Raw genomic sequence first — 17112 nt, 5'->3', positions numbered from 1 at the left:
ATGGGTTCGCTTTTACAATCTATATTCCACTATATTGGAATCCTGCTGTTTTACCGAGTGAGGTGGCACAGTGGTTAGCACACTGGACTCGCATTTGGGAGGACTATGGTTTAATCCCGCGTCCAGCCATTCTCATTTAGGTTTTCCATGATTTCCCTAACTCGCTCCAGGCACATGCTGGGATGGTTCCTTTGAAAGGGCACTGCCGTTTTCCTTCTCCATCCTTCCCTAAACTGATGAGACTAACGACCTCGCAGTTTGGTCTCTTCCCCCAAACAACCCAACTCAACCCTGCTGTTTTATTCTATGACATACTACCTTTTAGCGGTGTATCGTTCTGGTGGACAACAAATGTTGGATAAAAAGATTCCGAGCTTTTCTGCTCTAATATTTTAGTCATATGTTCATCTGAAGATGTGGCTTTCAGTGACACGAAACCAATAGTGATCCAATAATAAAGGACTAAATACAGCTGAAGCAGTTGTTAATACCCAAAATGCCTACTCATAGCTTTGATTGTCCCACCTACAAGATTGTCTGCACTTCATGAACAATTGCTGTATCCGCATCACCTAGAGTGCGTTCAGGCCCTAAGGTCACAGGATCATCATGGCAGATGGTGGTTCTGTCAGTGGCTGTTGGAAGTGTGCCACAGATCGACTGGTCACATACAAAATTTTATTTACTAATGAGGCATGGTTGACAAGAGATGGTGTTGTGGATTTCCATAACCAGAGTGTATGGGCAGATGCAAATATCAAAGAAATTCAGGAAAGAGAGCATCAACACCGATTCACAATCAATGTATGGGCAGATGTACTTGGCGATAGATTAATAGGGGCATATGTGCTACCACAAAAGTTAACTGGGGTGCATTATCTGGACTTTCTCATTACTGTATTGCCTACCTTGCTGGTGGGTGTGCCATTGCAGCAACAAATACAAATAATTGAGTAACGTGAGCTAAGGCGACTTTATTACCAAATGTGTGTGCCCTAACAAGACCAACATGCTGTTATTCTATTCTTGGCTGCCAAAGGACAAACACTGGTAGACGTCTTTTGGAGGGTGACAAATGTGTACAGGGCAGCATGTCTGTTAAAAACCACCATTATGGAATTGTCTGCCAAGTTCTGTGCTGGTTGTTATTCGACGCAAGACGTCGGTCGATCTGGGAGGCCAGCCACATCCATTCTCATCAAGCCAACTCAAGTGGGAGACACACGAGCACCTGCCCTATAGCCCTGATCACCCTAAGCTATTATCACTCGTTTGGCCCCTTAAAAAAGGCCTTGAAGGGTTGGCGATTTCTAACAGACTAGGACGTGCAGCAGGCAGTTACAGACTTCTTCACACAGAAGGACACATTGTTTTATCAAATGGTTATCTTCAATCTGGTGCGATGATTGGACGTTTGCCTCAATGCTCAATTATGATAATTGTCATACCGATTCTGGACTACACGGCCTTCGAAAGGAAACTTATTGGTCGCCCCTTGTAGATTGACAGTTAACATTAAGATCAGTACACATGCGGCCTGATGTGCCGAGCCACAAAGTCAGTATTTGTCCTTGAGTGGGAAAGTTTGATGACCACTGCACTAGATGAACACAAAGCTGATTCAAACATGTCTCGCGCGTCAGATATGCGGCGATCTCCTGTCCACACGCTCCAACTTGTGTGCGCAGATGTGATTTGTCACTCAAATCTCCAACTCCAACTTCCAGATTTTCGCACATCTTATTTATGTGTAAATCTCTTTTTCACATGCAACAATCTGTTTGCGCTCGTGATATAGTGGCTAGCGTTGCTACCTCTGAATCACGGGGGCCCGGGTTCGATTCCCGGCCGGATTGGGGTTTTCTCTGCCCGGGAACTGGGTGTTTGTGTTGTCCTCATCATTCCATCATCATTCACGAAAGTGACGAGATTTGACAGTGTTCAGATTGGAATGAGTATGGCCGCTGATGACAGCGCAGTTGAGCGCCCCACAAACCAAACATCATTATCATCACAATCTGTTTGCGCAGATATAATGTGCGCAGATATTTGCGCAGGCAGATCTGCTTGTGAGTACTGGACAGGCCGTAAGTCACTGGTACCTCTTGGATTCACTCGAGTTCAGTGCACGAATAATGTCGTGTAAATGTTGCAAGCTGTAAATAAATTTTGTTCTTATTCAGCAATTTCTAGTGCATGTTATTTAAGTGTTTAGTATTCCAACAATCTCACTGGCGTGCACTAGATAATGGCATTGGTCGTGACGAAGTACAGTGAGATCTTTGCCAGTTAGTTTGTAAACAACGTGTTTGTGTATGCGATAAGACATGATAGATGCATCGCTTGAGTATTTTGTGATGTAATGTTAGATAGGGCGTTATGATAGTTCCAACACACAGTATTTTTGTATGTAATGTTAAATAAAGTGTGATGTGCAGTGTTGTTCGTACTTCTTTTTTTACTTCTTCTGACACATCGGTAGGAGCTCAGTGCGCTATGGAAACTTTTAGCCCCAGGTTTCAACACAAGTAGCTGTCACTTTTCATTCCACATCGGTTTCATAAATTAATTTGATTGTTACCCTGAAAATGACTTTCATAAATATTATTGTCGGAGTAGTGGTCGTGCACTGTGGCCTTTACTTCTTCGATATACTATTTAAGGTAATTTGTAGAGAACTGAATGTATCTCGTAGCTTTCGGTAATTCAATAGATGTAAACTCTTCCTCGGCGAGTTAGCTTTAAATTTTCTGCATTATGGGCATATAAAACATTACGTTTCTTTCTTTTCAGAGCTGCTCTCACTACCCATACATCTATTTTCTTCAGAATGTTGGACTTAATATTGAACCGTTTAAAATAAAATGGTTTACTACAGCATTTAACAGGATATTTCAAAAATGGGGGACGTGGCACCCAAAGTTGTTGCGCTGCTGGTTCACAGTTGGTTCTTGGGTGTCACTAGCACTAGTTCCCCTCGCAACATACATAACGATTAAAACGTGTTTTGACTTCTGGCAAACAGCCTCTGTTGAGCACGATCGTAAGCACTCGGTTACCCTGGAGCCATTGGTGAGTGTTTATTTCATAGAGAACCAGGTACAAAACTGATAATCATTACAGTGGTTATTGCGTGGTTGATGCCAAAGGTTTTCAAATTTACATAGCTTATAGGAGGTCTGTATCTTTCAGTAGTCGAAATCTAATAATTTTCGATTTTTTATTTCGTCACAACAGACTGATAAATCGATGATTTTTGCTCCTTTCGCTACACATTTGTTATGTGTATTTAGTAACAATATGGAAGAACCATTTAATTTAATTTGCTATATGGTTCATGGGTTTAGACTGTATTGTTGTCAAATAAAAGTTGATCTTAATACTTGTTTGTAACAGACCTCATGAGAGCCAGTAATTTCAGTAACTAATACAACTGAAGAAGCATTAAGTGGTAGGCAACTCATGAATGGTACAAACTTTCCACACCTGGAATGATGTGGGTGGACGGACTTAATGTGTGGTGTACAGATATTTTGTTGGTTGTAAGTTGTTTTTATTGTGTATTATTATCAGTTCATTACACCTGGATCAGAATAACAAAGTGATTAACAGTCAGCCAGTGTTACTCACTTGCATTATGACTATGGTAACAACAGCTATAAGATCGTCTACACAATGCGATCACACCTGCTCCATTAACATGCAGTAGTGAAGTCACTTTGAAGGATAATATCTCAGCCCTATTGTGTGCATTTTTTTATCCTGTTATGAACACCACACTGAGAAACAAAGTACACAATTTAAATAAATCACATCAGTAAAACTGGCCTATTCTAATCCAGGTGTAGGATGTGTACAAAAGTATGAGTGAGGAGTAGTATTAGGGTTGTAACACCCCTTTGACGACAAGGTCATTACAGATGGAGGATAAGCACGGATTGGAGAAGGAAGGGAAAGGACATCAGCAATGCCATTTTGAAAGGAACCAAGCTGGTATTTGTCTTAAACAATTTAGAGACATCATGAAAAATGTAGATCCGGATGGCCAGCTGAGCATTTGAATCCTTTTCCTTCCAAATGTGAGTTCAGCCCCTTAATGACTACACCATCTCATGTGGTAAGGATACATGAATCATAGGAGTTATTTGAGGTTGAGGGTAGGTAAGAACACGTAAATCAATAATGGTGACAGTGTACGAATGTAAAGCAAATGCAGTGTAGCATGAAAAAACTGAAGAAGAAGAAGAAGCAGCAGCTGATTGCTATTTATGCTCTGATAGTAATTTTTAGTCCGGAGAGTAATGAAACATTTTATTATTCTGATTTTTCCCTTACAAGTTGTGGATATGTTCACATTTATTCGTTGACCTTTTGACACAACACCATGATTCATTTATATAAAACAAACACAAGTTATTGGTAGTTTCGTCAGTGGCCTTTTAGCATCTTTGTATTACAAATCAAGATGTAGGCTAAAATTGTATTTCTTGTGAATGTCATTATGTCATGTCATGATAAGAACAATTTGTGTGAAACAGGTTCACTGATAAAAAGTCAGCATTCCCCTGCTAGAAACGTAATGTTAGAAGAATAATGTTATCATTTGATTAATATGTTCTAGTCATGTTCTTCTCAAGTGGTTATTCGACTGTACATTTAGCTTACCAGCATACATTTTTAAGATGGGCAAATGTGCCATTCTTTACATACTAATAAGGGACCAAAATGCCATGTTTGCCACTATTTTGTACATTACTCATTCTCTGCTGTTGCACCAAAAATAATAATAATTTTGGTGTGTAAACTCTGTTAATTACAGTATAGCTAACTTATTTATTCTCATTTGTGGTGTACTCCATACAGTGATCTTTCTGGGAGCGGAAAATTACTGTCATTCAACAAGCTAGTATTACTGTCTTTCTATGGAAACTACAAACTTTTTTGAATGATTGAAGTTTCAGTACCACTTCAGCAACTCAACCAAACTATCACCTTCCAACCTAATGTAGAACTCAGGTTGTGCTACAGGTCAATCAGTCACCACAACCTACTAATATAGATGGAAAAAAAGTATTGTCAGTGTTCTGTTCTCTTTCTGTGTGCACACAAATGACACCACAAACTTTGACAGTATGTTATGGTACAAAGCCGCCACCTGGTATCTGTTGTCTCAGTTGACCCAAAATTTTACTGTGCTACACATTATGGAACTGAAGCTCTCACTTCAGGTTTGAAGTGTTAGATCCATGATTGGCAGTTTGTGGTCTTGTGATTGCAGTACAGTGGTATAATATGAGCTTATATTCAGGAAAAGGCTTGGGACTGTGATTTGATTTTAAGAGGGAAGCTAAAACAGCTTGGGTCTAACCCGCCACTACCCGCACCAAAACTAAGTTTATTGTGCGGTATCGTTCCCTGTATATCTAATAAAGCCAACCAGTGCCCTTAAATAGTGCAAAGAGTCTCTCTACCAGTTTTTTGTTAGACACAATTTTTTCAGGTCTAGTTGTCCCGAAGATTCTGTATCTTTTACTCTCCAGTGCCATGCATTCGAAGATTAGGTGTGATGCAGTTTCTTCACCCTCACCACAGATCCTACATTTAGTGTCTTCTTCCATTATATCCAGTGTGTGTCGGTGTTCTTTGAAATTCCCATTGCAGGTAAGTTTGATCTCTTTCCTGTCCAATCCCAGGATTACAGAGCTTCTTTTAAAACACAGCTTGGGCATCATTACCTTGACATGTTTTTGTTTATGGACCTTGGTCCAATATCCTACATGCTGTTTCCTATGCCATTTCCGTAGTTCTGATTTGATCATAGCCTTGGTGATTGTCAGGACAGGTTCTGGTCCAATAAATGGAGTTGTTGCCCCCATCCTAGCCAATCTGTCGGCTTGTTCATTGCCACAGATCCCTGAGTGGCCAGGGACCCACACTAGGTTTACCCCATTGCTTCCCCGTAGCTCCACCAGAGCCCTGTGGCATTCTGCAACAATCTTAGATCTTGTTGCAGGAGCTGCCAGTGGTTTCAGGGCTGCCTGGCTGTCTGAATAGATGTAGATGCTACGATCCTTGTAGCCCCTATGCATATCCTCCACACATGCCCTGATTGCAGTAACTTCACCTTGGAATACGGAAACCAGTTTTCCTAGAGAGATGATGCCCTCCACTCTTGGCTAAACCCCGTACACCCTTGCCCCAATGCCTTGATCTATTTTCGACCCACTAGTGAAACAAACGATGTCCCTTGTACGGTGTCAAACTGTTTTTTCCCACTGTTCCCTGCTTCCAGTTATTATATGGTAAGGCTTGTCGAAGCAGTTGGAAGTTGTTATATAGTCTGCAGGCATTTCCCCAGCCATTCCTATATTTACCTCACTCACTAGCTTAGTGGGTGATTCTGGACATCTGAATGAAACCCAGTTGTTGCCAGTTTTAAGTCTGTGTGCCCCAGCTGCTGCCTCCACCTTGACCCAAAGGGGTAGTGGAGGTATGTCCAGCATGGCTTCCATTCCAGCAGTTGGTGTGCTCCTAATTCCACCTGTTATGGCTAAGCAGGCCAATCTCTGCACCTTAGCAAGCTCCTTAGCTGCAACCCGCTGTTCTACCTTCTTCCACCACACTGCGGCCCTTTAGGAAATCCTAGGTCTGACCACTGTGGTGTATATCCATTGCATACCCCTGGGGCTTAGGCCCCAGTTTTGCCACAAGCCCTTCTAGTACTCACTAGAGTACTTTTTGCCTTGAAGCAGATACTCTTAATGTGAGGGGTCCATGTTAGCTTCTCATCTAAGGTTACCCCTAGATATTTCACTATCCCCTTCACAGGTAGAGTTTCATTGAAGAGCCTTAGATTCCAACTTGAGTGTTGAATATGTCTCTTTGTAAATGGCACCACAACAGTCTTCTTAGGATTAACCCTCAGATCCTGTTTAATGCACCAATTTTGCACAATGTCCAAATCTCCTTGTGCCATATTTCTAACTGTGTCAGTAAATTTGCCAAGTATTACTATGACAAGGTCATCAGTGTATCCTTGGTAGAAGAATTGTCTGGAATTTAATTCCTCAATGAGTTCATTCACCACTAGATTCCATAATAGAGAGGACAAATGTCCTCCTTGTGGGCAGCCTCTTGTGATGTTAACTACCATCTTTTCATTCGTCATGGTAGCCTCTACCATCCTTCCACAAAGCATTGGCCTGGTCCACCTGCATATTGTGGTCCCCAGGTCATGCACCTCTGCTGCCCTTACCATGGAATCGAAGGTCGTGTTACTGAAGGCAACCTTGATGTCCAGAAAGATGCAGGGGGCTATTTCTTGGAAGTGAAGTTCTTTCTCCACCTTCACGAGTTGGTGGAGAGCTGTCTCACGTGATTTACCTGGTCGATATGTGTGTTGGTTTGAACGTAGAGGGCCCCTACTTAACCTCCTCTCCCCAACATATACATTAACCAGTTTCTCCAATGTTTTGAGAATGGAGGAGAACAGACTGATTGGTCTCACATCCTTAGCCTTGGTATGATCAATTCTCCCAGGCTTTGGAATGAAAGCAACCTTCATTGCTCTCCAAGCATTGTGTATGATTCCTATTGCTAGGCTTACCCTGAACAGCCAGCATAGGATTCTTATGAGCTTCTCTCCTACCTGTTGCAGTAGAGCTGGAAAATTTCCATCTGGGCCAGGTGACTTGAACGGTTCGAATGTTCCCACTGCCCATTGGATTTTATTAAAGTTCACACACGCCTTGGCCGATTCCCAGTCCTCTCTTCTAGTGCCTGAGAACCATTGTCCCTCCGGTATCACATTCTGGTCTGTGTTGTCCGGCAAAGTATATTGAGGAAACTGAGTTTTGAGGAGCAGTTCCAGTGTCTCATTTGCTGTCTTTGTATATTCCCCATCCTGACAGGCACTTATGTGTGAATTGCAGAGTAGCCATGTAGATGTAGATCCTCCTTCCTCAACGTGCCTCCTTGATTGGTTGGTACTCTAGTGAGAATCTTGTGAAGTCTGGCTTGTGCAGCCGTGCTCTCCACTTCCTCACAGAATGCCTTCCAGGATGCTTTCTTTGCTTGTCTGATTGCAAGATTGTAGTTGACAAGGACCTCACGGTATTCAGCCCATGTCCTTTACATCTCGCAATATTAAACAGTCTCCGTACCTCTTTTCTTTGCATTTCCAAGTTGTTATTCCACCAAGGCACACTCCTATTTGTGCACTTCTTGGTGATTGTGCAGTTGTCCTGATATGAGGTCACTACAGCAGAGGTAATAGGCTCTGCTACTTCCTCAAATTCTACTGGATTCCCTATCAAGGTTTTAATTTCCAGTAAACCTAAATCAAGGTCCCTCCTATATGGCTCCCAGTCTGTTTTCCTGGGATTCCTGAAGGTCATGGTCTGTCTGATTCCCATTTCAACCTTGAATTTAACGTACATGTGGTCCAATGAGGATGGCTCCAAGGAAGGAGGAGAGTTGTATTCGTAAGGAAGGTATGCTGAGGCCAAAACAATTTTCCTTGTGATAGCTTCCTCACATTGCTGCATTTTAATAGTCACCAAGTCCCTAGAGTAGAAATCCATCATTGGCATGAAAGAAATTCCATTTCTTAGATAGATGCATGTTCTGGAGTTTCTTAGATTTCTAGCATAAATCAGCTTACCTCCAGTGCCACCGAGGCCCGATACATCCCCTTTATATCCCTTGTATCAGGGCCACGTCCACTTCCTGCCTCCCCAGGCAGCGACTCAGGCCAGCAGAAACCCCTTTACTGTGCTACAGATTAATCTGCAGCACCTCCGGTCTCCATCTTGCTGAGGTCTTCGAGAACCCTGACGGTGACCTGCAAGAACCCTAAAAACAATTTCAGATCCTGCTCCCGCATTGCCTTCAGGGACTTCTCTCTGACCTGCACTACCAGGGTTCATCCTGTTGGTGCAACCTTCTGGTTGATCACTCTCCAATCTTCTGTTGAGAATTTTGGGTTCTGGGCCCCTATTTTCCCAGAGTAGAGACTTCCTCAAGTATCTTTGGTACCCATATTGATACCTTTGCGGTCTTCAGAAGCTCTGCTGTTGTCTTAATCAGCAGCTTCGCATCTTCCCACGGGGATATCATGGACACCTTGTCCTTGAGCCATTCCACCATGTGCATCCCCCCCCCCCCCCCCCCCTCACAGACAAAAATGAGGGCACCATGATCTAGATAGACCCTCTTGAAGTTGGGTCCTGGGCCGGCGTTCCCACCAATCTTTTCAAAGAGGGCCATCTGTACCAATTCCTCCTGCTGTGAGGTGATGGCCACCAGTGGATAGCCTTCCTGTATAACTGCCAGCCTAAAAACCGAGACTGCAGTGCTATAGGCCTCTTTCCCTATTTCTTGCCTTGGTTTTTTCTAGACTCTTTATCCAGGGAGGAGGGAGTCTTTGATTCCTCCCTTATCCACTTGCTACCTGTCTTTGACGTAGCGGGTGTCTGTGTATCCCCTTCAACCTGAGACAGTTTCTTCCTGGGGGTCTTAGGTTCAAATCCCTTTAATTCCCTCCACTTGTCTTTAGGAAGCCATTCTTTCCCTTCCTTTTTCTCCTGTTTCCTGAGTAGTTTCCTCCTCTGGGCCCCAGACAAGGCTTTGATCTTAATCTGGTCTAGCTTCTCAGTTACAGTTCCCACTTCTGGCTCAGGTCTAGACCCTGATTCAGTAGTGGGAATTACTTCCATCAGTACCAATCTCGATGTTTGGATATTTGAGGTCTCAATTTGCCCCTCAGTTTATTTTTCTTTGTTTTCTTTAGACGTGTCCGTATTGGTCCCACGAGATTTCGGGATCTACAATGTCCACACCACGAATACCCCACGTGCTGTAAGGCTACTTACTCAGGGAGGTCGCCCGGTATCCCTGAGGCTCTGTTTGTGACACATCTTCCCATGTGCCATGCTCCCCTCGGCACAGATCGCGTCACACCTTGGGTTGGGTCAGGGAGTTGGGTACAATTAGGAGTGGATAGGGAAGATGGGACGTTCCGGGACACTTTTAGTCTGATCCATCGGCTGAAGTCTTTCCAGCAGTAGGTCCTCTACCTTCGGCATAGCCTTCAGCTTCACGAGGATACGCAAGCCTCTCCACCCGCACGGACAGTGCTTCATCAAGGTAGCGTCCCCCGGAGAGGTCCAGTGGACCTGACGGGATACCAGTTCGATTCTACACAGAGTACTTGAAAGAACTTGCCCCCCTTCTAACAGCCGTGTACCGCAAGTCTCTAGAGGAACGGAAGGTTCCAAATGATTGGAAAAGAGCACAGGTAGTCCCAGTCTTCAAGAAGGGTCGTCGAGCAGATGCGCAAAACTATAGACCTATATCTCTGACGTCAATCTGTTGTAGAATTTTAGAACATGTTTTTTGCTCGAGTATCATGTCTTTTTTGGAAACCCAGAATCTACTCTGTAGGCATCAATATGGATTCCAGAAGCAGCGATCGTGTGAGACCCAACTCGCTTTATTTGCTCATGAGACCCAGAAAATATTAGATACAGGCTCCTAGGTAGATGCTATTTTCCTTGACTTCCGGAAGGCGTTCGATACAGTTCCGCACTGTCGCCTGATAAACAAAGTAAGAGCCTACGGAATATCAGACCAGCTGTGTGGTTGGATTGAAGAGTTTTTAGCAAACAGAACACAGCATGTTGTTATCAATGGAGAGACGTCTACAGACGTTAAAGTAACCTCTGGCGTGCCACAGGGGAGTGTTATGGGACCATTGCTTTTCACAATATATATAAATGACCTAGTAGATAGTGCCAGAAGTTCCATGCGGCTTTTCGCGGATGATGCTGTAGTATACAGAGAAGTTGCAGCATTAGAAAATTGTAGCGAAATGCAGGAAGATCTGCAGCGGATAGGCACTTGGTGCAGGGAGTGGCAACTGACCCTTAACATAGACAAATGTAATGTATTGCGAATACATAGAAAGAAGGATCCTTTATTGTATGATTATATAATAGCGGAACAAACACTGATAGCAGTTACTTCTGTAAAATATCTGGGAGTATGCATGCGGAACGATTTGAAGTGGAATGATCATATAAAATTAATTGTTGGTAAGGCGGGTACCAGTTTGAGATTCATTGGGAGAGTCCTTAGAAAATGTAGTCCATCAACAAAGGAGGTGGCTTACAAAACACTCGTTCGACCTATACTTGAGTATTGCTGATCAGTGTGGGATCCGTACCAGATCGGGTTGACGGAGGAAATAGAGAAGATCCAAAGAAGAGTGGCGCGTTTCGTCACAGGGTTATTTGGTAACCGTGATAGCGTTACGGAGATGTTTAGCAAACTCAAGTGGCAGACTCTGCAAGAGAGGCGCTCTGCATCGTGGTGTAGCTTGCTCGCCAGGTTTTAAGAGGGTGCGTTTCTGGATGAGGTATCGAATATATTGCTTCCCCCTACTTATACCTCCCGAGGAGATCACGAATGTAAAATTAGAGAGATTCGAGCACGCATGGAGGCTGGAACAGAAAAGGGAGGTAATGACAGTGGTACGTAAAGTGCCCTCCGCCACACTCCGTTGGGTGGCTTGCGGAGTATAAATGTAGATGTAGATGTAAAGGCTTGGGACCTTAATTTTGCTAGTTTCTTTTAATGACACCACACAAATCCTGAATGGTTCCTTCGGTAATACAACAGCTAATGCCTTTCCCTTCCTTGCATAACTGAGCTAGAATTTGACTTCAGTGATGATGTAGGTGTTGGAAAATGGAATGTAGATCCTTTGAAGCAATAAAACAAAAATGTGTGATATGGCCCAGTTATCAACTTCTTCTTGTTATCCATTTTAATTGTACCTTCTGTCTGTGCTTGTACATAAGAGGTGTTCTTTGCTGAGGTTTTTTATTTGATTATTTAGCCTAATTGTTTTCTGATATCCAGCGTAGCTTTGTCCATCATAGAGGGATCAGACTATAACTGATAAATATTTAGGTTATTTCTGCCTCGTAAAACCTTGCAGGAAAAAAAAATAGTTTTATTGTTTGCAAGATATATGTAACAAATTTAATCTGAACTTGGTGATTCATTATAACCAGTTTGAAAGTACTGTCAATCCTAGTTATTATAAATGGTTCTTATCAAATTTGTCAGGTCCCATGAGATGTTGGGTGTTGTTTTAGTAGAAGGATCTACACAGAACTTCTCTTTAACAGAAGATGAGTTACATTGCTGGTTTTATCTTTGTAAGACATTTGTGTTTTTGCTTTCCACTGTTAAGTGTAATTAATTTAACTTTCATATTTTTCGATAAAAAAGATTCAAACAGAAATGCATTGCTAATAAGCAACTAGTTTCTGGAACTAATGGTGTTAGAATGTCATGTTGAAGGAAAAACTGTTTCAGTTGTGCTAAAAAAGTCATAGCCCAGCTGTAGAGTTTCAGAACATTGCCAAATACTGAATAATGTCATTAGACAGGTTGAGCCCATGCATTACACCAAGAAAATAGGGAGCTCTCAAAACACAACTAAAGCTATATGGTATTTGGGAAAAAATATTGTCATGTAGGTACTGACCATATTATAGCTATTCTGTAGGGCAGTGAAACTGCAATTGATGTAATAGAGTTTTGTAAAATAGTAAATATTCTCTTCCTGTGAGAAGTTCACAAGTTGAATCAAAATTGAATTAGCACAGACATGTATACAGAATCTTCGTTGGCTGGTGCTGGAAGATAATAATGTACCAAACAGCTACAGGAAAATGGTAAGAAGGAAACTGAATCAATTATTAAACTGCTAAACACTAAAGATTCAAATGTATATTATAACATATATATTTATGAAGAACAGTGTCATACTAAGTCACATGACCAAAGTGTCTTTCATATTAATTTAGCTTCTAGAGGTGTAGGTGGGGGATGAGATGGGATAGCAGGGTAAGGGTGGGGATGAGCGCACATTTATTTGGGGACAGGCCATGTTGGCTGCTTAGTGCAGAATGTGGTTGGGGAGGGGTGAACAGGAGAGAGAAGCAGAGAAAGGTAAAAGACTATGCAGGTTGGCTGGGGAGATAGAGCACATGTGTGAGGCTGGAGTGGGAGGAGGAAAGGGGTAGAGGCAGAGGAGGATGTGGATGGTGAAGGTTGAGGCTAGGGGGATTACAGGATCAAAAGTTATGTTGTAGAGAGGTTTCTGACATGCACATTTGAGAAAAGTGGGTGTTGTGAAGATCCAGATGGTTGCAGGTTATGAAGCCACCTTCCTTAGTGGTGACCTTCACATCACAGATGGCTCCATCATATGTTCCATCCACATCAACCACCAACAATACCGCCATTTCAACATCTGCCACTCATTCCACACCAAATAAGTCACTTACACGCAGTCCGGCCACCCAGCTTTAAGGGCTCAGCATTTGTTTGCTGAGTATGAGTTCCGCAACCCCGGGATTCCTGAGCTAGGGATGGTAAGCACCACCAGTCCTTTGTCACCGTAAGCTCTTGACATGCTTCAGCAACCACCATGTAGCACAACAGTAGAACGTTGTATGTCTCGGGGATTTTGTCTTGACCTCCTGGATCGTGAGGATGGTAAAAACGTCTGTGCTGCGTGCTGAGGAGATGCATGGCTGTTGAGGTGGAACAGCTGCTAGCGGGCAACATCTGGGGAACCAGCCGCACATCAGTTGTATAAGGCTTTACTCAGGCATGTGGGGCTCTGTCTGGGCAGACTTTTAGTTCCCTAGCTAGTTCATAAGACCAAAATGGATCCTTCGACTTTTAATTTTATATCTGCCAGTGGGATGGGTGGACAGTTGGTAGGCACCAACACCCAACCTAATAAGAGAGCTCAGGTAGCCAGCCATCCAGGTGCCGGAGTAAATAAGAACATATAGAGTAACAGAACACAGGCTGGTAATCAGAATGTGTTTTAGTAATAAAAAGGAAAGAAGAAAATTTTGAGAAAGTCTCGCCTTTCGACATCCAGAAGGGTTTAGTAGAAATTGCTAAGACTCTAAAATTTGTAAAGTGGTTGTGAAATGGAATGCTGTTGGCAGAAACATCCAGTTCCCAACAAGCTGTTAACCCACAGAGAGCGACATGCCCGGGGGGAATATTCCATCGACACCGAGCTCCATAACACCTTGAACTTCAGCAAAGGTGTTGTGTTATATAGGGACTTGGTTGCTATTCCTATAGAAGAATTGAAGAGTGAGTGGGCTCAGGAGGAAACTGTTGATGTTCAGAACATTATGAAAAGGGTAGATGGAGCCCTGGTAAAATCCGACTCCTGTATTCTTATCTTCAATACCAACAAACTCCCAGACCATGTCAAGGCAGGCTTTCTTCACCTAAACATGTGGCTACATGTCCCAAACCCAATGTGCTGTTTTAAATACCAGTGTTTTGGGCATACAGCTGTTGGGTGTAAGGGAGAAGTGACATGTGGTTACAGCAGTAAGGCAGCTCATGAAGGAGTTGTTTGTTCATCTCCTATCAAATGTACAAACTGCTCTGGAAGCCACCCTGTTTGGAGTATGGCCTGCAGAATCTTTCTAGAGGAATGCTAAGTACAGAAAATAAAAACAACAAAGCGTATCCCCCTATGGTGAAGCGAAAAATATCTACAAGTCCGTACAGCCCCCTGCATTTGCTACATCTTACATCTTTTGCATCAGTCCTTCAGGTAAAATCAAGTAGTAAACCGTCGGACCATGTCAACATGATTCTACCTGATGCTTCATCTGCCTCTTCTCCAGGGATGGTGGTGTATGAAGTATGTGTGAGGCGATCGTCTCGCCACACGACAGAACTTCCGCCTGTCGCAGTCTCTCACCCCAGCAGAGAGACAGGATGAAGGTGCTACCGCCCATGCTAGATGACTCCCACACTAAAGTGGAACTTGTGGGGATGTCTACTACCTCAGGGTAGACCACTGTGTTTGTGTTTCCGGGAGACTAATTTCAAACAATCATACAGAGGAGGAGTAGGTATTTTCATCAGAACCAACTACCACTCCTCGCCTCTCTCCTTTACAATGAATTTACAAGCAGTTGCAATATCAGTGCATGTGTGGCATCCGTTGACAATATGTTCCCTTACAAGCCCCCAAATGATGCGCTCTACGAAGAGTCTTTCAATGACTACCTTACACTGCTCACCACCCCTTCATCCTCTGTGGTGATATTAATGCACACAGTGTGCTCTGGGGATCTACCACTACCAGCCCGAGGGGTAGAGCAACTGAGAGGCTTCTCATGTCATCATGTACATATTTGCTAAATACGGGACAGAGCACACACTTCTTCACTGCAACTAGCTCGTTCTCTGCCACTGATCTCTGGTTTGCTCTCTAGCCCTTGCTCACACTGTTCAATGGGAAGTGGTCAGTGGCTTGTACAGAAGTGATCACTCTGCTCTGAATTCACCTGCCAAGTGGAATGGAGCACGAAAGGAAACCACCACAATGGGTGCTCTGTAGAGCAGACTGGACACTTTATAGTTAGTTAGCCCAGTTTGAACATTGTGTCAATGTCGAGGTATGGGTGGATCGTGTTACCAAAATGATCCACTGTGCCACTGACATGCATTCCACAGTCCACAGGGCAACTGAAGAGGCAGCCTGTCCTTTGGTGCAGCGAGTGCTGCTCTCCAATCAGGACTAGGTATGCAGCTGTGCATAGGATCAAGTGCCAGCCAGCTGCAGAGAATCTTGCAGGCTTTCAGGTGGCGAGGGCAAAATGTCACCAGATTATTCTAGAGAACAAGAAGTTGTCATGGCAGCAGTTCCTGAACACCCTTAATCATTCCACTAAGAGTTCCGTTGTGTGGGAGATCATCAGGAGAATTTCTGGGAGAGGCGGGAGATGCCCCATGCCTGCGGTAATGAGGAACGGCACCTCCAAACCAGTCTGCAAAACATTGCCCAGACTGTGGCAGCCTACTTTGGCACAGTTACTGCAACTGCCAGTCAGGATCCAGGTTTCCAGTGCCACAGAGTGGTTGCTGGAGGAGAAGTTTGTACTTCTGGTCCACCATTGATGAAAATTACAACTGCCCATTCTCCACATGAGAGCTGGATTCTGCATTGTCTACGGCTTGTGACACACAGACTGGTCATAACAGAATACGTCACAGTGTGCTGCGGCACCTCACAAGGAGAAACAAAGATATCCTCTACATACTTTTTAATACCATTTGGGCATCAGGTCACTTTCCAAACTCGTTGTGTGAGGTAATTTTAATTCCTTGTTTAAAACCTGGGAAAGATAGTACATGCCTGAGTAGTTAACATAGTGTTGCCCTCTCTATCTGTGTGAGAAACACCTTGGATCAGATGGTCAACTGCCACCTTGTACCTTGGAGCAGATGGTAAACTGCCACCTTGTCTGGATCTTAGAATCCAGGCAACTCCTTAGTCACTTTCAGTATGGGTTCAGGAGGTATCACTTCACCTTTGATAACCTGGCCCTCCTGAAGGCAGCTATACAACAGGCTTTCTTGCGCCGGCATCACCTTCTAGGTATATTTTATGACATTGGGTACGCCTGTGATACTACTTGGAGGCATCTTATCCTCAAGCAGCTTCATGAATGGGGCTTCAGTGGATATCTTCCCATTTTTATTCAGTCCTTTCTCTCACCATGGCATTTCCGATACCAAATCAGTGGCGTCCTGTCTGATCACTTTGAGCAGGAGAACGGTGTCCCTTAAGGTAGTGTTTTATGTGCGACTGTCTTAGCCATAGCTATCAATAACATTACGCCAGTTGTGAGAAGTTCTGTCCAGTGTTCTTTGTTTGTGGATGACTCCTTTGTATTTTGCTCATCTGTAGACCTTAACAGCAACACATCAGTTGCAACTAACTCTTCTACATTTGGATGAGTAGGCACAGAAGAGTTGTTTTATTGTATTCTTTTTGACTGTTCTCATTCCCATTTTAAACTTTCCTGAGTTGAGGGTGAAGGACACTGATATTAATTTTAAAGACCAAGTGTGGTTTCTGGGCAAAAAAAAAAAAAAAAAAAAAAGCACCCTTAAGGCTCTAAGTATTTTAAAATGTCTTAGCCATATTACATGGGGAGCAGAATGGACTTTTCTGCTCCAGTTTTACAGAGCTTTTGTGCACTC

At 43.4% G+C, this 17112-nt stretch overlaps 1 protein-coding gene across 1 annotated transcript in view; it reads left to right on the top strand.

The window, feature by feature from the left end:
* Positions 1 to 2128: 2128 nt before the first annotated feature.
* LOC126184742 (membrane-bound transcription factor site-2 protease) overlaps positions 2129 to 17112 on the top strand; it is a 54817-nt gene continuing 39833 nt past the window's right edge. The window contains exons 1-2 of the mRNA XM_049927280.1: positions 2129 to 2663; positions 2794 to 3072. Coding sequence (XP_049783237.1) covers positions 2589 to 2663; positions 2794 to 3072 — 354 coding nt within the window. The 5' untranslated portion in view covers positions 2129 to 2588. The remainder of the gene's footprint in view (positions 2664 to 2793; positions 3073 to 17112) is intronic.

Source organism: Schistocerca cancellata, chromosome 4 (assembly GCF_023864275.1).
Source record: "Schistocerca cancellata isolate TAMUIC-IGC-003103 chromosome 4, iqSchCanc2.1, whole genome shotgun sequence".
Lineage (NCBI taxonomy): Eukaryota > Metazoa > Arthropoda > Insecta > Orthoptera > Acrididae > Schistocerca > Schistocerca cancellata.
This window is presented reverse-complemented; position numbering and strand designations above follow the sequence as displayed.